Source organism: Bos taurus, chromosome 4, assembly GCF_002263795.3.
Source record: "Bos taurus isolate L1 Dominette 01449 registration number 42190680 breed Hereford chromosome 4, ARS-UCD2.0, whole genome shotgun sequence".
NCBI classification, from domain to species: Eukaryota; Metazoa; Chordata; class Mammalia; order Artiodactyla; family Bovidae; genus Bos; species Bos taurus.
Window position 1 is genome coordinate 92,021,906 of NC_037331.1, and position 23,208 is coordinate 92,045,113.

The following is a 23,208-nucleotide window of genomic DNA, read 5'->3' on the forward strand; positions in this document are numbered from 1 at the left end:
AGAACTGATTCAAGTGTATTCTTTTTAATGGCTGAGTAATACTCCATTGTGTATATGTACCATGCAAATGAAGCAACTGACAAACAACTAATCTCAAAAATATACAAGCAACTCCTATAGCTCAGTTCCAGAAAAATAAATGACCCAATCAAAAAATGGGCCAAAGAACTAAATAGACATTTCTCCAAAGAAGACAAACAGATGGCTAACAAACACATGAAAAGATGCTCAACATCACTCATTATCAGAGAAATGCAAATCAAAACCACTATGAGGTACCATTTCACGCCAGTCAGAATGGCTGTGATCCAAAAGTCTACAAGCAATAAATGCTGGAGAGGGTGTGGAGAAAAGGGAACCCTCTTACACTGTTGGTGGGAATGCAAACTAGTACAGCCACTATGGAGAACAGTGTGGAGATTCCTCAAAAAACTGGAAATAGAACTGCCTTATGATCTCGCTGCCATTCTTTGTGAAATGCCTATTCATACCTCTTGGCCAATTTTTCTGTTGGATTGTTTCTCTTGATGATTCCGACTACTCTCACTACCACGCGTACCCACCTAACAGTATCTGCATCCACACACTTTGGGGTGAATTATTGGAGCTCCTGTGAAAAGCCACCCCCTCCTTCCCTATGTAAAGACATTGCGTTAACAGTTCTATGCTCTTCATTCTGCATTATCACTTACTGGCTTTCCATGGGAACTGTGCCTATGATTTCTTCCCTCTAAAACCAGAAACCGAAACCTCTCTCTTCACCCTGCTTCCTCTGCCAGCTACCACATAATGTCTTTGTGTTTTGTAGCAGAACTTTCTGAAGTATCACATGTACTCACTTTGTCCACTTTTTCTCTTCCCATTCCCAGTTCCCATCAGGCTTCCCTACTGCTTCACCATAATTAATCTTGCCAGGTTACGGATGACCCACACTCAGCTTAATCCAAGTGGATCTTAGTCACTTGCCTCGTATGTTGATAGAGCCGGTCTTTCCCTCCTCAGTTCACTTTTTTTCTTTGACTTGGACGAAACATTGGTCCTTTGTCCTGCTGAGATCGCTGATTGCTCCTTCCCAGTCTCCTGTTTTTCATTCCTTCACTTACTCCTTATCTTTTAATGTTAAAATGCCCCAGTCCTCTGTGCTTCTCAGTCTCTTTGCTTTAAATACCACCTATATGCTGCTGCTGCTGCTGCTGCTAAATTGCTTCAGTTGTGTCCGACTCCGTGCGACCCCATAGACAGAAGCCCACAGGGCTCCCCAGTCCCTGGGATTCTCCAGGCAAGAACACTGGAGTGGGTTACCATTTCCTTCTCCAATGCATGAAAGTGAAAAGTGAAAGGGAAGTCGCTCAGTCGTGTCCGACTCTTAGCGACCCCATGGACTATAGCCTACCAGGCTCCTCCATCCATGGGATTTTCCAGGCAAGAGTACTGGAGTGGGGTGCCATTGCCTTCCCTGCACCTATATGCTAACCACTCCCAAATGTAAATTACCAGCTCGGAGCTTTTATCCAAACCCACACTACCCATGCAACACCTCAACTTGAGAGTTTAGCGTGCCCGTAATTGAACTCCTGTTCTTATCCCCCTCTCTCTACCTGTGGTCTTCCTCATCTCATGTGATAAACCCACCACCCCACCAGTTACTCCTTTACCTTTGCTCATGCTTGACTTCTCCTTTTTTTCTCTTCTCACATTTCATCTACCCACTTTCAGAATATTCCCAGATTAGAACCACCAGTTCAGACAGTGAAGTGTCTGTTTACATTGCGGGAGACCCAGGTTCAATCCCTGGGTTGGGAAGATCCTCTGGAGAAGGAAATGGCAGTCCACTCCAGTACTAATGCCTGGAAAATCCCATGGACAGAGGAACTTGGTAGGCTACAGTCCATGGGGTCACAAAGAGTTAGACATGACTGAGCAACTTCACTTCAGCCACTTCTTACTCTCTTACTGCTCCTTCTTGATGTAATCTACCATCATTTCCCACCGAGATTAATGCCATAATCTCCTAATCAGTCTTCCTTTGTTTTCTCCTTTCTTTGCTTTAGTGTCTGTTCTGAGCACAGTAGCTAAAGTAATTCCTTTAGATGTTAAGTCAGACGTGTCTTTGTCTGTTGTTCTTCCCTCTTGCTCTCTGCTGTAGCCACAGTGATGCCTCTGCTGTTCCTTCAACCCACCAGACATCTCCTAACTCAAGGCCTTTGCACTGGCTGTCCTTTCTGCCTTTCTCCAGATGACTGCATCCCATACCTCTTTTGAGTCTGTTAAAATGTAATGTGATGAGGGTAAGCCTCACTGAGAAGTTAATGCCTGTGGCTCAGTATTCCAGTTCTCTCTCACCTGGTTCTGCCTTTTTCTTTATCCGTTTCGCTTATCAGCTACTGAGTCTGTGCTTTGGCCCATCGGTTTGTTCATGATGCCTTTTAGTAAAGAACTCTAAAATTTTACTGGAGTCACATTTATCAATCTGTTCATGGTTTGTGTTTATTCAGCCTTGTTTTAAGAGTTCCCCCAGGATCCTTGGGTCCAGCAAAATCTTTGGCTACAGCTTTTTGGCTGCAAGATGGGCTGGATAAAATTCAGGCCTGCGATGGGGTTGAGAATAAAGACCTTCATTAGTGTGTGTTAGTCACTTAGTCGTGTTAGTGATCCCTTCTGTTCCCTCTAGATGAGTGTTGACCAGAGACCTCATTTTAGGAAGGTAAGATCCTGAGGGTGGGGGAGGATGCCGGGCATGTCTTTGGATGCTGAGATGCTGATATTGGGCTTCCTTCCCCAGCCAAGAAGAGGTAAAATGATTGAAGTTACCTATAATGGGAGTCATTGCCAGGCCTACATAGTCACTTCTCAGGATGAACAGTGATTACAGCACATACTGGTTTGTGTATTATCCGCCCACCAGAAAAATCAAGCATTCTTTTCTGTTTTTATTTATTTATTTCTTTTTTAGAAAAAGCATTTCCATGTAGATTAGAATCTAAACTAGACAGTCCATTTTAGCAGGCAAGATTCGGCTAACGTCTTGTTTTCTCAGAATACATTCCATACCTCAATTGCCTCTTAGAGATTTCAAAGGCTTTTGTGTACCTGGTAATTTGGAGGAATTGCTTTTATTTTGTAGTTTCTTAGGGACTTCTAATATCTCTCTTGTAAGATGTTTACAGATGTCAATAGCTACTAGATCTGAAGGGTTAGAGTAACAAGATCATTCTGTTTTCACTTGTGGTATCTTGTTTTCTGCTTGTGCTATTAGTTCTTTCCTAGGTTCATCAGAGACATAGAATCAGACTCAAGTTGCCCTGCTTTTTATTGGGATGTTTGATGTACTGTTTTCTTCTTCTGAGAGTGTCTAGGCTCAGCCCAGTTCTGTCAAGCCCCTTTCTTGTTCAGGCTGCCGTGTTCACACATTGAGGTGTGTGTCATCCCATGGCCCTTATTTGAAATGCTTATTGAAACTGTTTCTTACCATTCCTCATTTTGGAGTTCCAGTCAGGGAACCTTGCCTTTACCTTGGTGGTGTTTCAGAATAAGTAGGGTAAGCTTCTGATGTCAGGTTCTATGGCATATCCTAAGGCTGTGGAAGGGAAATTTTGGTTATTTTGTTTATGTCATTAAAAAAAAAGCAAATGTTCACTTGGTAATCACATACCTCCTCCCCAAATAGATTGCCCTGTATTGCTAGGGGAATAATATGAATACATTGGGACTGTTTTGCTCCTGATGGCCAATTCTGATAATCATTGATTTTTGTCTTTATTTAAAATTCTGTTCATTACTGACACCTAGTATCTTCTGTCTAGCAATCTTTCTTACACTATGAATAGTGCTGTCATAAACTCTACTTTAGGGCTTCTCAACAGTGACCCACTCTAAGGAAAACTCAGTGTTGGATTATTTCTTTAAAGAAGTTCATGTTTAGGGCTATACTTATTAGGCAGCAGTCATGCCACCATATGACTTGATCAGAGTTTAGAAATCCAAGTTGTTCCTATTCAGAGTGTGTAGATTCTCATACCTCAACTCGCAAAAGTGGAGAACACCCACCTTCAATTCTGAAGGAGTCTTCACTTCTTTGAGGGGCACTGCAGTGATCCTGCTGCCTTTATTTTTTAAGCCAGAGAAATGAGAAGACAGTTGGTACATATGAAGCTTGAACTCAAAGAATTGTGCATATTCTTGGTGATATCAGTGAACTGAAATGTTTAAATGATGTGTTCTAGAGGCCAAGTCTTTCTTTGGGTCTAGGGGAAAACCTCTATTTTGATGCCTTTGACCTCAGGATGAAAATGATAAGTGTTCTTAATTTGAGTGTAGTTGGCTGCTTAAGAGAACGTAATTTGAATACTTGAAGTACAGAATGAAGTACATAGAGGTCTTGTGTCAGGTGTATAAGAGATGGCAAAGCAAACTTGAGCCCAGATGGACTAATCACACAGAATGGGAAGCAGTGACATGCATCTGGGTTGGAGGTTATTGCTTAATTTTCTCTGATTTTTTTTTCTCCAAATATCTGTTCATGCAGATGGCATGCTTGTTCTCATATATCATTCTGCATGTTTCTTTTGTTAGTACATCCAAGTATTTGAATATATACTATAAGAGAGGTACTATATACTTGGGTCTGGGGTCACAGAGGACAATAGAAATGGACATGATCTCTGTTCTCATGGAACTCAAGGGGCTAGCGGGGGGAAGCATTAATCATACCAACCAATCTAGCCAGCATCTCCCAGTTTCTTATTCACATGCTCTAGTCCTGCATACCCTGTCCTACCCCACCCCCAAACTTCTCAGATTCCTTCTCCTTTATCCCCTCTGTCCATTCCCCTGTCAGGTGCTGTTAATTCATTTCTTAAACTAGTTCTCACGTCTCAGTTCCCAGGTATGTTGCCTTTATCTGGACCCTCTCTCTTCATCTCAGTTGTTTTGCTCAAAACACCTCTTTTGGGGGCAGTCTGAGCTCCAAGAAATAACGAAGGGATTGATTGCATTATTTGTTGAAATACGGTTTGTTCCTGCCTCTCTCGGAGAAGGCAGTGGCACCCTACTCCAGTACTCTTGACTGGAAAATCCCATGGATGGAGGAGCCTGGTGGGCTGCAGTCCATGGGGTCGCTAGAAGTCGGACACGACTGAGCGACTTCCCTTTCACTTTCCACTTTCATGCATTGGAGAAGGAAATGGCAACCCACTCCAGTGTTCTTGCCTGGAGAATCCCAGGGACGGGGGAGCCTGGTGGGCTGCCGTCTCTGGGGTCGCACAGAGTTGAACACGACTGAAGCGACTTAGCAGCAGCAGCAGCCTGCCTCTCTACTTTTGCTTGTCTTGCCTTTTTCCCCATCTCTAGTTTTCTTCCTAGTTCATTCCTATCCTGCAAACTCATGTTAAGTCCCACCTTGTCAATGAAACATCTCCCGATTATTTCTTTCTTTCCACTTCCCTGAATTCTAATAGCACTTAGTCCCTCGTCTGTATCACATAATTCAGCACTTATTCAAAACTGCTTCATGTTACTTCATAGTTACAGGATTTCTGTTAGTATTATTGTTAGGTTACAAGGATTTTAAGTCCAGGATTATAACATACATTTACATAGTGCTTTGTCTGGGGCTAATAGTTGGTACGTGCTTAATAAAGGCTTATAGAGTAATAGAATGAGATTTATAGTATATCTGTAAATGTTAGAAGGTCCCTGATAACTCAGTGAGCTGCTTTTATGTTGCAGTTTAGATAGCTGTTTCCCTGTTGAGGAACATTTAGGTTGTTTCCTGTTGCATAAACAATTCATTGCTTATTTTTGAGCCTGTCATTTGTAAAAGATAATTTTGTTCCCTGTAAAGCAACCAAATACTTAATCACTCACTATATATCCAGCAGTTACTCAATATTTGTCATACTGGAAGGTAGAGCCTCCTTCAGGTGCATTGTCTGTATCTTGTGCTCTTGGCTGTGTTCCTGTCTCAGTTTTTGCTTTGATTTCCCATTCCTGATGTGATATTTTATTTTGCTTTAAGGATAAGAACAAGAAACTCCGTCCCCTCTATGACATTCCCTACATGTTTGAAGCCCGGGAATTTCTGCGGAAGAAGCTCATTGGGAAGAAGGTAAGCGATGACAGAAACCTATTTGCGAATAGTTGTGTGTTGTTTTAAGCTGGGCCCTTGTGACGGAATCCCAAAGACCGGCAGATAGATGACTTGCCTCCCCCAAGTCAAGCGATTTTGCTTTGATACAAAGAGAGGAGTGCCTCTGTCTCAGGAAGTGACATCCCTCGGGAGAATTCTAAAATTGGGGCCCTGACCACAGTGTGATTGCCAAGGCGCTCACGGCGAGTTCTTTCCAGGGTCCCGGCTCAATTCCAGTTTCAGTAATTGCATGTTGCCCTGAGCTCCATTCACTTGGCTCTCTGCTTCTCTCCAGCCACCTCCATTAAAAGTTGGGGCTCTGGGATTTGCTAGGGAAAGAAGGTGGCTGCTCTTTACTGCTTTCCGTGTTTCTGTGGAGAAGAGGGAGCCTGCCTTGGTGGGGAAGAGAGCATGGTTTCCTGGTGGTTCTTGGGGAGACTTTCTGGTGGAGCCTGGAGGCCCTCAGAGGGCATTTCCTTGGGTTGTCAGAGCAGAATGTTCTAGAAGCTGCAGAACTTGCTGTTCTGTCAAGCGGATCATTAACCTCTGATCTTCCCCTGACTTTCCTTGACCTCCCCACCCTGCCTGTGCCGGGCATTTCTTTGTGTCCTGGGTAAAGAGAGGGAATGAATTGGAGTATTTCCTTTGGTAATTGAGAGAAATTTATGGAGGACTGTGATTTGTCTTCTCCTTACTTTGTTTTGGTGGGAATTCTTCCAGGAAATGTTATGTTTTTGGCCAACTTTTGTTGTGGGTTAAGAAAGGCCATGGTTCTAAGTCCGGCCTCAGCATGTCGAAGCCATATTAGCATTCTTTACCTCATGCAGGTTTTTAAATGATGGGAGTTGTGAGAGGTTTGTCAAAGTAGTGTAAAAATAAATATAAATATAAGCCATTTTATTATAAACCATAGTCACTAGAATGATAAATTATAACAAGAGATTTTGAAGCTGGGCATAAGATGAAATTGCTAATTTTGAGGCAGAGACAGCAAACTGGGTTCCCTAACATGAGTATTAAATCTCCTCAGGTTCCTTCAGAAAATAGGCTCATTTGTCATTGTATAAAACTTGACAGAATGTTGTATTCATTCATGAAGTGTAGTGCAAATGATGGCTTTAAGCCTCTTTCAATTTCTAGATCTCCTGTTATCTGATCGAATGTCTAACATCTCTATTTCACCAAGTTGATACCATATCACTCATTTACTGGCTCATAAACAATGGCATAGAGACAAGCAAGGAATCCTATTCCCCACCCCGCCAGCCCCGATACATATGCATATCTATTGAAATCCATCCAAGAATCACATTGAAAGGGGTGGCAGTGCATATTCACTTCGTGGGCAGCCAGTTGTGTGGCCTGTGTTATGGCCTCCACCTGCTTGGTTTGAATATTGCCCTCCCGGATTCTGCTTCATCTCTGGGAGCATAGATCACAGCTCAGGGTAGCAGCTGCTAAATGGTTTTAGGTTAGTCCAGGGCCCTGCTCTCAAACACTGTGTGCCTGCTGGGCCTTTGTAAAGTCCTCCGTCTCAGGATAAAAGGACTAACCTCCAGTGTCAGATTTGGTGGCAATTCTTAAGCAATTAGTCTCCTTCTTGGTGGGAGAAACCTCATTTACTGGTGCCTCTGCATCAGAGTTGATTGGATTCTGTTTGTGCTGAGCCCAAGTTTTGTCCCCCATGGTGACACTGTATAAATGATGAATACTGTATCCCCACATAGGGAGAAGGACGCAGCTCAGCTCTGCTGGGCTAGAACATTCCTGATGCAAACTGCTTTTCTGACTCACCACCTGAAACCACTTGCCTGTCTTCTGGGCGCATCAGTTGCAACAGCAAACACCCATGTGCTCTGGAGTCTGGGAACAGACAGGGCAGTGGCTGCCTCAAGGGGGTGGCCCGCACATCATCACACATTTCTGCCAATTCCCTTCAGACCTCTGCAGCAGCATGTAGTGATTAAGAGGCACCGAGAGGGTGCATGCGGGCCTGTGTGTGCCCGTGTGCACGGAAGCTGATTAGGGCTGCCTGTCACAGCTTAAGCAAGATAATGGAGGTAAAAATCATCTTCTCTGCCCAGACTATTATTTGACCATCCCAGAGAGTCTATAATAAGACAGTTTGGAGGGATTTCTAGAATGTAGAGAAATAAGATTGAAGGTAAAGTGGTGCAGTGCTTTGTTAGATTCAGTGGCCTCCATTTCAGTTATGGAAATGCACTTTGGTTCACTCCCCAGATTTAATTCTGGCTAAATGCCTTAATTAAAGTAACCAGGCACCTCTCTGAGTCTTGGTTTTATCTTTTGGGAGCTGGGAATATTATTTGCCTTTCCTCTCTGATGGATGAGAATCTGCCATAAAACTAGTCATTCATGTTTTTCCAGATGCCTATTAAGATTTTGTTTTGTTTAGTGATACTGCTTTCATGTAGAATCTAGCATAGCCTGACTTTTTCAGGTGAGGTCAAGAGATGTAATCCATGGGCAACTAATTTGCCCTTGCCCAGATTTGGGTGTTACCTGATACCCACTTCCACAAAATGAGTATGCGCTTGTGTTAGAGTATATATTTGTGTGCGTTTGTGTTTTGTGTGGTTTGAGGAAGAGTTAGAAGATGTGTATATCCTGGAAGAGTTTCGGAAGCTGTCTGAATTGCCACACTGCCTGGTCGAATGCCCTCCCCATCCCCCCGTTTACCATCTGCCATCTGTGCATTCACTCAGATTTGACTCAGGGAATATGCATGGAGGAGAGAACTGTCTCACTGATTTCTTCTGGGGTTCTTCATGGTCCCAGTGTAGTGGACACATGGGATCCTTGGTAACTTCAGCATGTCCTGTAGTTTTCCAGAATGGCATCCTTACTTTGTGTAAGATGATGAGATTGTGATGCCCTTCTAAGAGAATCAGAGCTACAGTCCTCATCTAATCGCAAGAACAGTTTCTTTCTCTGTGTATTTTTTTTCCTTAATATTTAGAGATTGTCAGCCCTAGGAAAGCAGGAGTTTGTATGTCTAAGTCATTTTACTCTCAGTGGAATAAGGTGATGGTAGCTGGGAATCTTCATTTGGAATTTTCCACAGCTATTTCATAGAATCTCTAAATATTTTTTAATCTGTTTAATACAACATTTACAAATGACATGTGAATCACTGTAACTTCTATCCCTTGATTGTGGAATTTTTGTCACCATGGGAACCATTGTGTTCAAAGTTGTAACTTGTTTAGACCATTGAAGGGTCAGAAATGGTGGATGAAATGAAATTCCAAAAAGTGATGAAGCTTCAGCCCTGGCAGTAGAAAGTTGCTCAGTCCAGGCTGTCCTGTCTCTAGAAGTTCTACCCCCACCCCTACCCTCCACCAGTTCATGTATTCCCTAAAGATTTCACCACTGTTTTCATTGAATAAGTAAATTGGGGAATGAGGCACATTTGTAAACCAGTAGCTGAATTTGTGTGCTTTTTATGTCATTAAAATTTGTTCTGTAAACTATGCAGACTCTTTTTAGGCACTCAAAATTAGGTAATTTTCTTGATAAATGCAGGCATTTGAAAAGTTATTGGCTATAAATTAGGGAATTATTACTTTAGATTGTTCTTTTTTTGGAAGCCTATTTTACTTGAGGGTCATGCTTTTTTGGGGGTGTGGGTGGGAATGATTTCTGTGTGTGCCAGATTTAACAATTCCAGCAGGTTCAAGACTGAACCTCATGAAAAATCTGTTCTCACTTTTTAGAATGGTTGGTATAGTATGTAAATGATATTATCTCTATTCTGAGTTAATGTACTTTTATGAGCCAGGCTGGCAACCCAACCACTGTTAATAGCCTTGCTTCTCTGGGATAAAATATTCTGAATGTCTAAGTCGACTATAGAAGATACAGCTCATTTGTTCTTCAGTGGCTACCTGTGCATGATTTTCATGCCATTCCAATATGTATGTATGCTACATACATATTGTATGTATTGTTTTATAGCACTTCATATAATGCTCATTTTAGCTTAAAAATTTAGAGCTGTCATTTATTGAGTTGGTTGTTCCTGGTAGACACTGAATTTTGTTTTCACTTTTTAATATCTTCACCTCTGCCCTGAAAGATATATGTATCATTCCTGTTTTATAGACATAGAAACCGAAACTTACCCCAGATGTCCATGCTCTTAATGATGATTCTGATGATAAAGGGCGTCCGGAAAGGCCTGCTTTCCTCTTGTGTGTACTGACTGGTGTGTAGATGGCCAGGGTCAGGGTGCTTTGGGGGCATGACCGTCCTTGTGTATAACACCCTACCTGCTGTGAGAAGTTGATTCTCTGCTGCCACAGCATCCTTGTCCACAGATAGCCGCAGGTGGTCAGAGCACCAGGGATCAACCCTCTGAATGCCTTCAGCCCTCTAGACATTATCTCATGAGTCTTTGAGATGTCCCTGTGAAATGATGTTTCCTCAGATTGCTCCTCCGAGAAGCCCGTGTCAGATTACATGATCTTCTTCAGTTCCACAGACAATGTGAGGTCATAGCAAACAGTGTTAAGCCAGTGTGGAGCTCGATTTTACTTTCTCTTCTATCTTCTGGCAGAGGTGAGGCTTCTGGGAGAAGGGAAAGGGCAGGTTACTTTTTTCTTTTTTAATCTTCGGCAGGGCCCCCCGCAGGTTGAGGAACACACTCAGTGCTCCAGTCCCTGTGTGAGCATGGGACCCTGAGGCTTGCCACCCTCAGCCGACGTGGCACTCAATTCAGCTGGTGGGTGCTCTTCAAGGGCGTGGGGCTTCCTTGAGAATTCATTTATTCTTCTCACAGGCTGCGTCGCAAAAATACTTCTGCTGTGTGCTAAGTTAATCCCCTGTGTTAAGTACAAAGCTGGCAGTCTGGGGATTCTTGTTCTTAATTACATCTGATGCAATTTAGTTTGGTTTTTATAAACATTTCCTTTGTCATCTCCACATTTTTCACTTCATATTAATGTGATTCACTCACGCCATGGAAAAGTCCTCTACATTAATGATCAAAACAGGCCCTAGGGTTGAGAATGCATTGTGATTTAAATTGACAGGTTTATGTGAGGTTGCTTGTCCTTGCCTTCTCAGTGCCAGCTGTTACCATCAGTGTGGCTGTAAATTTTTTGAATAAATGGCTGAAGATATTCACCAAATCGAGATGTTTTGAATTGGCTCGTATTTTCTGACCATACCTTTTCCGAGTAAGACTTCTCCCACTTGTACGGGACGAGAGCGTGTCAGTGCACCACAGGAGACCAAGGGTCATTGGAGATGCCATTGACCTCTTGGCTGAACTCATCAGCTCTCTTGTCTGGTGTAGGTAATTAACAGAAATGACTGTAGGGTTTCTGGAAACTCAGTTGTTCCCAGCAAGGTAACATTCTCCTGGCTGCCACTTGAGAGCTCTTCTTGATGAGCTCTTGGTTTTGTTTTATCTGTAGGTGCGGCAGAGTACCTCTGTGATTTAGAGACCGTCAGGGTGTTGAGCTGAGCATGTAGCTCTTTGGTGAAGTGTGGTATTTGTATCAAGTATATTCTTATGCCTTTTTCAGAAAGGACGTCTTATATAAATGAAGAAACCAGAAATTGAAACTGCATTCCTGAAAATTTCTTCTGTAGGCTTACCTGTGGGAAATGGTTTATTAGATACCAGGATCCTCAAGATCTCCTGTCTCTGGGTACTGTTAGACCTTACTGGGTTTAAAGACCTTCTTCCCTGGACTCCCAGGTTGCTCGTAGGTTCTGGTGAGAGTCCTTATATTTATAACTGATTGTCAGTTGGCTTGTCTTAAGCCACCCACTCCTGATCTTTTCACCCAAGATTCTGAAATATCGTCCTTAGGGCTGGAACTTTCCATGCCTGTTCTCTGCAAACTGGGCTTTTATTTTAGGGGGAGATTTGTGCTGAATCAGCTCAGCTGTGTTTGGGGGTAGGGAGAGGACAGGCTTTTTTTCCCTACTTTAAAAATAACCCTTGTGTGCCAAAAAAACCTATAAAATGTGCTGAATTGCAAATCTTCCAACTTCCTATACCTCCTGGTTTACAGCGAATAGATTCTTTTGAGCTTGGGCTCAGTGGTAATGTACAGAATATCTTACAGTGTGTGGAAGGGAGTAAAGTGAGACTACCCAGACGTGCTCTGTTGGGAAGCAAACCCAACTCTTTTTATCTTTTCTCACAATATTTTTTCCCTAGTAGTTTCGTCTTCTAAGGGTTTGTATAGGGATAGTACATATAAAGTTTCTAGGAAGAAAGATTTTGGTATATTTGCAAAATCAGACATCATTCCAAAGTAGTGAGTCCAAATTTTAGGCATAGACCCTTTAAGATTTCTTTCTGTGGCCTCTGTTTTTGATGTGTCCAGAGAGTTAGGCTAGTATTTCCAGTTGCTTGAGTATCTTCCCTAAGGACATGGAACAACTTGTGGGTATACAAGAGGGTAGTATGCACAATTGTCTGGTTCTAAGGTGGACATTCCGGAGAAGGCAATGGCACCCCACTCCAGTACCCTTGCCTGGAAAATCCCATGGACGGTGGAGCCTGGTAGGCTGCAGTCCATGGGGTCTCAAGGAGTCGGACACGACTGAGCGACTTCTCTTTCACTTTTCACTTTCACACATTGGAGAAGGAAATGGCAACTCACTCCAGTGTTCTTACCTGGAGAATCCCAGGGACAACTGACGTGACTTAACAGCAAGGTGGAAATTCCTCCAATTCATTACAGTTGGGTGACTCAAGTGGCGTCTTGCTGCTGCTGCTAAGTCCGCTTAGTCGTCTCCGACTCTTAGCGACCCCATGGACCTCAGCCTACCAGGCTCCTCCATCCATGGGATTTTCCAGGCAAGAGTACTGGAGTGGGGTGCCATTGCCTTCTCCCAAGTGGTATCTTAGGGCTTCATAATTGAGGTCATACGGTTGTGAGCTCAAAGGCTATGTGCTCCTTGTTTTAATGCATTTAAAATCTGAGCAAAGGTTTTATTCTTACCGAATCAAGGTCTTTTGTTGATACCTAGAACTGCCTTCTTGCTTCCATTGACTAGTTTTCTTTCCTCTGGCAAGCTTTCAGATATTCCTGTGTGTGCTCAGTTGTGTCCGACTCTTTGAGACCCCATGGGCTGTAGCTCGCCAGGCTTCTTTGTCCATCGGATTCTCCAGGCAAGAATACTGGAGTGGGTGGACATGCCCTCTTCCAGGGATCTTCCTGGTCCAGGGATCAAACCTGTGTCTCTTGGGTCTCCTGCACTGGCATGTGGCTAAGCATTGCAGTTCTACCCTATAAGGACCGCTGGCTTGGACAGTCTTTCCTGGTGGTTTCATGATGATAGGTGCAGTGGGCTGAGTAGTGTCCCCTTAGAATTCGTGTCGTTTTGGAACCTTAGAATGTGACTTTATATGGAAATAGTCTTTAAGGATGTGATGGGTTACAATGAGATCCTACTGGTTTAGGGTAGGGTCAAAACCCAAAGACCCATGCTCTCATCAGAAGAGGGTAAGACACAGATGGAAGGGCATAGGACAGTGGAGATGGAGATGTAAGTGACACATCTTCGTCTGTCTGGCCAATTGACTCCTGACTGGAGTTCTCATTTTTAAGTTTTGTAGTTTAGTGATAAGCTCCTTTGAAAAGTATTCCATCAGTTGGGGTTTTATGTTGATGTTCTTTCACCTCTGACCCCCTGCCTGTCTTGTCTTTCTTGCATTTTTTTCTTTCCCTCCTTTCTTCTCCCAGGCTTTAATGCCTGTGATCTCCAGACCAGCTGACAGTCGATACAGAATAACCAATACTTGGGCTTCCCTGGTGGCTCAGTGGTAAAGAATCCATCTGCCAGTGCAGGAGATGTGGGTCTGATCCCTGATTGGGGAAGATCCCTGGAGAAGGAAATTGCAACCCACTCCAGTATTCTTGCCTGGGGAACCCCATGGACAGAGGAACCTGGCAGGCTACCATCCCTGAGGTTGCAAAAGTCAGATACAACTTAGCGACTAAAAGATGACTACGACAGCCATTACTTGAGCACATTTCTAGTGTTGTTGGCAGGCTCACCCGAAGACTTCTGCCTTGTTTCCCTTCCTTGAAGAATCAGTGCTGATGTCTACTTAAGAAGGCTGCTATAGTCACAGGGCTTCTATCATTTCGACTTTGATCATTAGCATTTTGAAATATGGCACACCCTGGGAGAAATCATTCTGGCAGGAGCTTTTGATGAACTATGCTCATCCCATTTAAGGCTGATGAATAGGACATTAGGAATAATTAGCAGAGGCCTGGTCTGCAGTGCCACGTGAAACAGGTCACTTGCGTAGGTGTGTGCCACGGGGAGCTGTGCCTGAGTTTCTCCTGTCACTATAGGAATCTCAGTTTTTGTCTTCAATCTAGTCTTTTTGGACTGGATAGTTTTTCTGTGGCTTTGCCTTCCCTCCTCTTCTGGCTGTAAAAAGTGATTGGACTGGGCTGGGCTAATGAGTAGATGGCCCTATTCGGAAGACAAAGGTTGAATAGGCTTATTCTCTTTGAGGACTGAGCCCCTAAAGCTTTGATCATGCCTCATCACTTGATCGTATAAGAAAGCCAGAAGAGGAAGCCTGGTGAAATCAACTCATTTGTATTATTCAGCAAATAGTTCTTGAGCAACTACTCCATACCACACCTTGTTCCAGACATTGGGGTTCAAACCCTAAAAACATCTGGTCTCATGGAACTAATAGTCCAGAAAAGCCACATGATGGTTGGGTACCTTTTGGGAGGTAAAATGTGAATAGAGTATCATCTCTGTCACAAGCTGCCTACAGTCTAACTGCGATAAGATTACATCAAAATGTGCAAAGTTGAATAAGAATAGATTTGAATATCTGGTGAGATAAGAAACATGTCTCTTGGCAAGATTGGATTAATATTAATGTGAATTATACGGATCATAGTTGTCTTTCAGAGACAGGAGAGGTTCCACCTGCTGTGTGACCTCATGCGCTCAGTGGCTTCAGCGGCCTGTTACATATGAATATTTCCACCCCTTGCTTCTTTCTCTGCCTTCAGATGTACTTCCAACTGCTGAACACTGGATCCCCAGATAGAGATGCCAGGAGAGAGGTGTCAGCTATTAGGTCCAAAATGTAGCTTTTGGCTTCCATATGGTTTTCTTCTCTGCCCACAAACTGCCTTGGTACCTTTGGCTGCTACTGCTGCTAGGTCGCTTCAGTCGTGTCTGACTCTGTGCGACCCCATAGGTGGCAGCCCACGAGGCTCCCCCGCCCATGGGATTCTCCAGGCAAGAACACTGGAATGGGTTGCCATTTCCTTCTCCAATGCATGAAAGTGAAAAGTGAAAGTGAAGACGCTCAGTGGTGTCTGACTCTTAGCAACCCCATGGAGTGCAGCCTACCAGGCTCTTCCGCCCATGGGATTTTCCAGGCAAGAGTACTGGAGTGGGTTGCCATTGCCTTCTCCTAGTACCTTTTGGTGGTCTTAAATATTGTCACCACCCAGCCATCATCCCAAACTTTAGTATTGGCAATCTCCCCATCCCAAGTTCACCTCAATCTGCCATAGTTATCACTTCCAAATCTTCCTTTACTCAGTGTTACCCATGGCTATGAGTCTGTATGCTCCTTATCTCCCAGTTATTGCAACTGTGTCTTAAGCAGATCTGCTCCTTCTAGTCTCTGCCATCTTTCACACTGCTGTCAGAATTGCTTTCTGTGTTCACAGTCATGGTCACCTCACAGACTCTCGTGTACCCAGATGCCTGCAGGAAAGCTCCTGCCTCCTTAAATGAAGAGAAAAGAAAGCTGGTTGTGTATAAAATATCATAATGTCATTTAGGGATGTTTCCATTTCCAGTCTCACTTCCTACTCTACCCTCCATATGATACATCACAAAGAACTTCTCACCCTTGCATCGACGTGCCGAGCCCTTTCACAGCTTCCTGCCTTCACACTTCTTTTTCTGTAAGGATCTTAGCACGGTCCTCTATTCCTGGCTCCCCATGTAATGTTGGGGCCACTCCACCCTGTCATTCCCCTGTGCTGGTTTCTGGAGTATCCGTTCCCAGGTCTGACCTCCCTCCCTCACCCCTATCAGGCAAAGAGCCTGTCTGACCTTTTTCTTCAGCTCTCAGCTCCTGATGTCAGGAATCACATTAGGATCCCCCAGTAATAAGTCTACAGAAGCAGTGGAATTTGTCCTCCACCTGGCAGTTCTTAAAAATCGGAAGTCTTTGGATATAGAGAAGGGATGTAGAAAGCTCATCGCATAGCTCTGAGCTAGGCAGATGGTTTTTCTGTCACCTGTCTTCTTCAATTTCCTCATTCTAATATAGACCTCGAGCCCCACTCCAAAGAGATTTCAGGCGTAGCTCTGTCTGACACATAAAAACCATGGCCTTACAAATAGGTAGAATGAGGATGTTTCTCGTGTGTTTTCCTGTATATGAGTTGTGGTTATGAACTGATGACTCCCCCCGACTGGCAGCGTGCCCGGGGGCTGTTCCTGAGGCAGCCGGAGCAGCCGCTCCTTGGTTCGGGAGGTCTACTTTGGGGCCGTTTCTGCGTCCTTTTGAAACCTATGCAGCATTTGTAATTTGTTCTCTTTAAAAAAACAATTTTTGACAGAGGGGCTTACTCAACTAGTAAGCAGTAAGTGAATATTTTTCACTTGAATCCTTCATTACGATTTTAAACCTCTAAATGACAGATGTTTGATGGCCCCTGACTGCTGCCTGCTGTGCTCGTTCCCAGGGACGTGGGCTCCATAATGTCCATCTTCCCGAACAATAGTCCAGATGAATTGGAAATAAATAAGTCCCTGACTGGCTCCACTTGGCCATTTCTGCGACGTATGGCTTGCCTTATAGCCTGGCAGGTTGCCGCTGAGCCCGGCTCCTCAGAGCCTGTCAGGCTAAACTTGGATGTGAGGAGGAGGCGGAGAGGACTGTTGGGCAGGAGAGGCCAGTTGAGCATGGGGTTTTCCTGCTGGAGGCCCCCAATAGGGGGCCTGTAAGCCTCTGACACCCCTTAACCTCATTCTAATATAGACCTCGAGGGAAAGGAGGAGAGGAAGGAAGTAAATAGCGGAGTGACCCGGACCCTGATTAGGAATTGGTTGAACGTTGCAGTGAAATCTTACCACATGCAGCTAGACGGCCGCAGAAGCTTCTTTACTCTCCTAGTGAGTCTTAAGAGCTGAGAGATGCATCCCTAACCAACCATATGGTCTGTGCATTCTCACCGCCTCTGTTTCTCCATTTGTAAAATGGGCATGGTTTAATTCAACAGCTGTGACTCCTCAGGTGTGCAGGTATAGGGAAGCGATGGAAGCAGCCCACTGCCTTAGGAGTAACTTTTGGGGTAGGGCACAAAGGCTGGACCCATGTAAGCTCCTCGGGATGTGAATAGAAACTAGCACCTCAAGTGCAGCCCTGCGGCCGCATCCACAGTTATCAGCCTGCATCACAATCAACAGGTGGGATGTTTTTGTGACCTCAGAGGCCAAACGATACACAGCTGAAGATTGTGCGTGTTCAAATTCTTATACTTGGGGTGATTTTCTTTCTTCCAGTCTGCCTTGTTTTCTTGATCTGTAAAATACAAAGGAATCTGCCTTTGTAAGATCGTATTTAAGAACTCAGAAAGGGTCATTGGTCATCCTGGTATCTCTGATGAGACTCTTTGACGTAATGGGCATCTCCTGGGTTGGCCAAAAAGTTTGTTCGGGTTTTCTTGTAAATACAGCCAACCCAAATACTGATCACTGTGTAGTTTTCCCGGTAGGGAAAAAGGCAGGCTAATTTCCCTTGCCTGGGTCAGAGGTGCGAAAACACCATTACCTGGTACCCACAGACGTGAAGTACACCTAGTCCTTGTTCACTTAACCCCATGACTTTGGATTATGGTTCCTTTTATGTCCTTAATTTCCTTGTCAGCAAAAGGAGAATGAACATTTTTTGCCCTGTTTTTGCTGAATTGATTGATCTACTTGATCTTTTTATAGACCTTTGAGTTTAATTTTTTGGCACCAAAGACGTATTTTGCTTCAAATAACAATATAATGTGAATACCTGCAGTAGCCAAAACACAAGATTTGAGAGGTGCATTTAAATGTGTGAAGATAAATCTCTACCCCCTGTATGGCATGGCTTTAATTATCCTTAACCTACCAGACTCCTGCTTCTGTAAGAGAAAGCTCAGAGATTGAATTCATTCTTTTCCCGCTATACTTATATTACTGTTACGGTCAGAGTGTTTTTTCTGTCTTTTCACCTGAAATTTAAAGTTTAAACTGTTATGATTGGGGTCACAGTTTTCCCAATGGGGATAGCGCCTCTTTGCTCCGTTTTCCAGAACCTGTGTCTTCAGCTGGTTGTTTCTATCGTTCATCAGCTTGCTACATTTGGTGAACATGGCTTTGGCAACCAAATGTGTCAGAATGACTGACCCCTTGAGGCGGCCCAGAGCCTTTTCACATTTTCTACTAGTTTCTTCCATTGCCAGTGGCGGTGCCAGCCATGGGGAAGAAAAGCGGTGTGTGGTTTGAACTCCGCAGCATGGGAGGGTTTTTGAAGATGAAAGACAAGGATAAGTCGTGTTGCTGTTCTTCAGAGCTGCTGGTTTGGTGGTCGCTAATCAGTTTCTGAAGAGAAAATGGTCATATGATCACTAAGTCTAGATAAATTTATTGTGTCTCTCTTGCCGTTCTGAGAGTGAATGTGATATTGATAGCCTCTCATATTTTCTCCTTTTCACACACCTACTCCCTCTTCCTTTCCTTCTGTCTCTAACCTTCTGGTGGTTTCCTTCTTCCTGCCTCTTCTGCCTTCCATTTTCCATCCCCCTCCTCAGAGGTGCTCAGACCCACAACCCGAACAGCTTCAGAATTCCCAAGCTTGTGGTGGCTCTCATGGTCCAGTTCACACGCCCATCTGCCGAGCTGTCTGACCTGGCCATTGCACTGGATCCCTGGGACCTTTCTGGCCTTAAGAGGGAAAAAGTGATTTGCTAAATGTCATCTTTTCTTGTTTCTGTTCTTCCTCCCAGCAGCATGGAACTTGGTCCATGATCAAAGCTGACAAAGCATCAGCTTCTATCTGAACAAGTTCACCTGGTTTGCTTGGCGGTTCCAGTTTCTCCTTGGGCTTGGGCCGTCTCGGATGAGCATAGAATTTAACAGGCTAGGTGATGCTGTGTACATTTTAAATTACCTGCTTGAACCGTCACTTGCTCTGTTTTTGGAAAAAGGAAAGCATGCATGAGGAAGATACTGTTGGTCACCCCTTCTGGCCAGGACTGGGCCAGGGTGTGTGTGTGCTTGCTAGGCGCTTGGGTGTTGTACTCGTTAAGAAAAGGGAAACTGTTTGGTTGACCCTGGGACCTGCTTCCAAATCTGGGAACGTGTGTCTTCTCTGCATGGTCCTCCTTGCAATTGATATTTGGATTTGTTTCTCCCCTGACTCCAAGCCATTGGCCCTGTCCTCCACCCTGTGTGTCCAGGTTGATTTGCGGGTTCTTCTTTCCTCCTTTTCTTGCAGAGATTCCTCTTTGCATTGATATGTATCTATGGCAAGGCAAAGATACTTTTTAAATTTAATTTTTAAACAGCCAGGAAGCCATAATTTGAAACATTTTTTGGTTGTTTTATATAACATGTTCTTTACTTTTTTAAAAAAAATAGATGGAGGTTTCATTTTTAGAAAGGACGTATATGGATAAAGCCATGCATCTTTTTTTATTTTCTCCTGAAGACTTTCAAAGTCAAATCAAGAAACTAAATCCTCTTTGTTGTTTCATTTGCTGAAACAGATATTTTGAAGTCATTTGGCAGGAAAGCCAATATGGAAACACAGGATATTTTTGACAAATTATTGTATAAAATAGGCAGACCCTTAAATTAGTTAACATATCTTTTAGGCATTTGTTGGAAAGTCAGTAACATTGTTTTAATTTTTGTGTGTGTGTGGGGGGGGTTGCATTACTCTTACTTTTTGTGTTAATTGAGTAGGTAATACATTGAAAACTCAAAATGCTGACAAAGGCTGTATTAATCAAAGAGCTCCCTTCTACCCTGGTCCTTCAGCAGTTCAGTTTACCTCCTCAGAAATAACTAGTATTATCATTTCCTTGTAAATCTTTTCCAGAGGTATTTTAGGCCAATACAGACAGATGTGTTTGTGGGTGTATATTCTTCAAATACTAGTATCATAAATAGTTAAAATTTCATATATATTGCCCAAAATGATATCTTTGCATTTGTATTTCATATTTATGTGCTTAAAAGTACTAAAGAGTTTTTGTTGTTTTCTCTATGACCATAATTTTTCTACTTGAAAGTGTAAGTATGAATTCAGCTAATATTGGGGAGAATGTCCATTTGGTATGACAGTGTATTTTGTTTTTGCTGCTTTGCTATAAATAACACATACTGCCTGTTTTATCAGTGACAAAAGCAACACTTATTCACTCTAAAAAGAATATTTCTGAAAGAAAAGTTAAAGCAAAAGGAAACTACCACCCAGGGTAGCATCTGTTAATGCTTAAGTATGTATTATTCCAATCTTCTTTTTATGCATTTGGGTATTTGCATAATTTTCAACTTAGCTAATAATTATATGGTACTTAGTGTTTTGTAACCTTCAATATGATGGTTTCCCTGTATCATTTAAATAGACTCTTACACACGAAGTACTTTTATTATTTAACATCAATTGAGTATTTAGTCAATATCCTATTTTTGGCTATTTGTCGTGGTTTAGCATATGGACTTTTGGAAGCAAAAAGACGTGGGTTTGAATCTCTGGGGTAGCATTACCTAATCCAGGCCTGTCATGAGCATTAAATGAGGTAATGTATGGAAAGTACTTACTGCAGTGCTCGGCACATTGTAAGAGCTCAATCGATAATCGCAAACTACTGAGTCAGGGCTTGGGAAAATGAAGAACAGGGAGCAGTATATAATACGACAAATAAAATGTGAGGTTGTTCTATTCTGTGTCCTGATAAGGTTGAATGAGAGAAAAGGAAGATGGCCATTCATTTTATTTTCTTCGACCTCTGTTGGCTTGAAAACCAATCTTAAGATGACGACACTCAATTGCTTGCCCTTCTTTTTAAGAAAACCTTTTTGATCCCCAAGTGCTCAGTGGCCCTGACTTGTATCTGCCTGACTCATAGAGGAAGTGGGGAGTGGGCCTGGGGAAGGAAGAGCCTGGAGAGAACTCTTAACATCCCGTTTGCTTCTTTTCTGAGATTCCTGGTACATTTTTTATAGCTTGATAGAGTTTCCATGGGAACTGGCAGGAGATCTGATGAGAACTTAATTTTCTATGACCCAAAGTAAGCTAAATAAAGGACAAAATATGCCCCAACCAGCATTTTTTTTTTAGCCCCCAGTCTCTCTGAGAGTCTCAAACTTGAAGTCTCTGTCTCCTGAACTTACCTATCCAAGAAATACAGCTGTTTGATCATTAGTTAGAAATAAATGATTGATTTCCTTCTTTTCAACTCCCAAATGAATGCTCAGTTAATCTAACACTTCAAAATATTATTGCCACTTTGATTTACTTTTAAAAGATTGAATTTGGAGATTGATTACGTTTGCGATAATACTATGAAATAGGTTCATTCCTAACCGCATAGGTAGCACATTTTAAGTACTTCACTATGCTTCAGGTGATTTGTTATTCTTTGTATTATAGAGTGATTCTCCGTTTCTCAGAGCAATTAATAAGTTATCCTAGTACTAAATAGGAAAACAAAATGAGGCAAAAATTTGGCTTTATTAAATGATGTAAGTAAACTGGTTATGAGTTCGTGTCATATTGTCATTTCTCCTTAGTGTTACCCTTAAGGTTTCCACTGATTCTAAATGATGTCCTTTTTACAATAAAGTGCATATTAACCAAAATTGATCAAAATGAATTAGGCCAGGTACATCCTCAGCAGTATTGTCATTTGTTGGTCTCTCTCCCCCCGCCCCCATTACGGGCCAGTTCTTCTAAGGACTGACTAATTTAGGGATAGGATTTACATTGGCTGCATAGCCTAGAATGTAAATTCTGATCTACATTCATTTTCTTTGTGCTAGTCTTGTCGTCACATAGTAGCATTCCCACTGCTAGGAAAAGATGGATTCCTATGCAGTTTCCGCAGATTCAAGTCTCCATCTGCATTCCCATTGGTATTTTACCCTTTGGAGCAGTGGAGTGTCTTCGTTTCTAGTAGTTCTGCTCATCTTGCTACTGCTGATCATCTTATTTCTTTAGTTCTTCACTTGGCAAAGCTTTTCAGATCTCATTCTTGACCCTTCTTCTTTGAGAGGGACCCCATTGACTGTCTTCACAGGTTAAGTATTTACCAAATATTTTCTCTGGTTTTTGGAATGTTGTAAACAATTACTATAGACTTGTAAGTTATTTTTGAAAATAGGGACGTAGGAACATGCAAGCACCAAATACAATTTTGTCAGTTGATTCTAAGCCTTCTGGAGAATTGGAGCTGGGAAGTCAAGCCTCTCCTCTCATCAGTCACACACACGCTGTGCTTTTGGTGAGTGTGACTGTTGTCACTTTAGACCACACCGTTAACCAAGATGGTCTTTTGTTCTCCTTCTGTGATTTTTGTTTGATTATAAAAACAATGTATGTTTGTTATAAGTTATAAGTTTGGAAAATATAAAAGAAAATTAAAAGTAATTCAAAGCACTGTTAGCATTTTGAGATTTTCTTTGATTCATACACACACAGATATAAATAAACCTATATGTCAATTGACAGCATCACCTGAACATTTCCTCACAAACTTAAATAAAATTTCTTGAAGTGATAATTGCAGTGGTTGTGTAATTTTATTTCATTTTAACTTTTTTGAACTATGGTGCTGTGGCTTTTTGTTTTGATAAACGTGCCATACTGTATAATCAACTAGATTCACTAGCATACAAAATCAGGCTTCTCCATGTGGCTGGATCTAACGTGAACGTGAAGTCAGTCGTGTCGGACTCTTTGTGACCCCATGGAGTGTAGCTTACCAGGCTCCTCCCTCCATGGGATTCTCCAGGCAAGAGTACTGGAGTGGGTTGCTATTTCCTTCTCC

At 42.7% G+C, this 23,208-nt stretch overlaps 1 protein-coding gene across 1 annotated transcript in view; it reads left to right on the plus strand.

The window, feature by feature from the left end:
- Positions 1-23,208, plus strand: part of SND1 (staphylococcal nuclease and tudor domain containing 1) — a 422,171-nt gene that overhangs the window by 147,964 nt on the left and 250,999 nt on the right. The window contains 1 exon segment of the mRNA NM_205784.1: positions 6,017-6,106. Within this exon segment, the coding sequence (NP_991353.1) occupies positions 6,017-6,106 (90 nt within the window).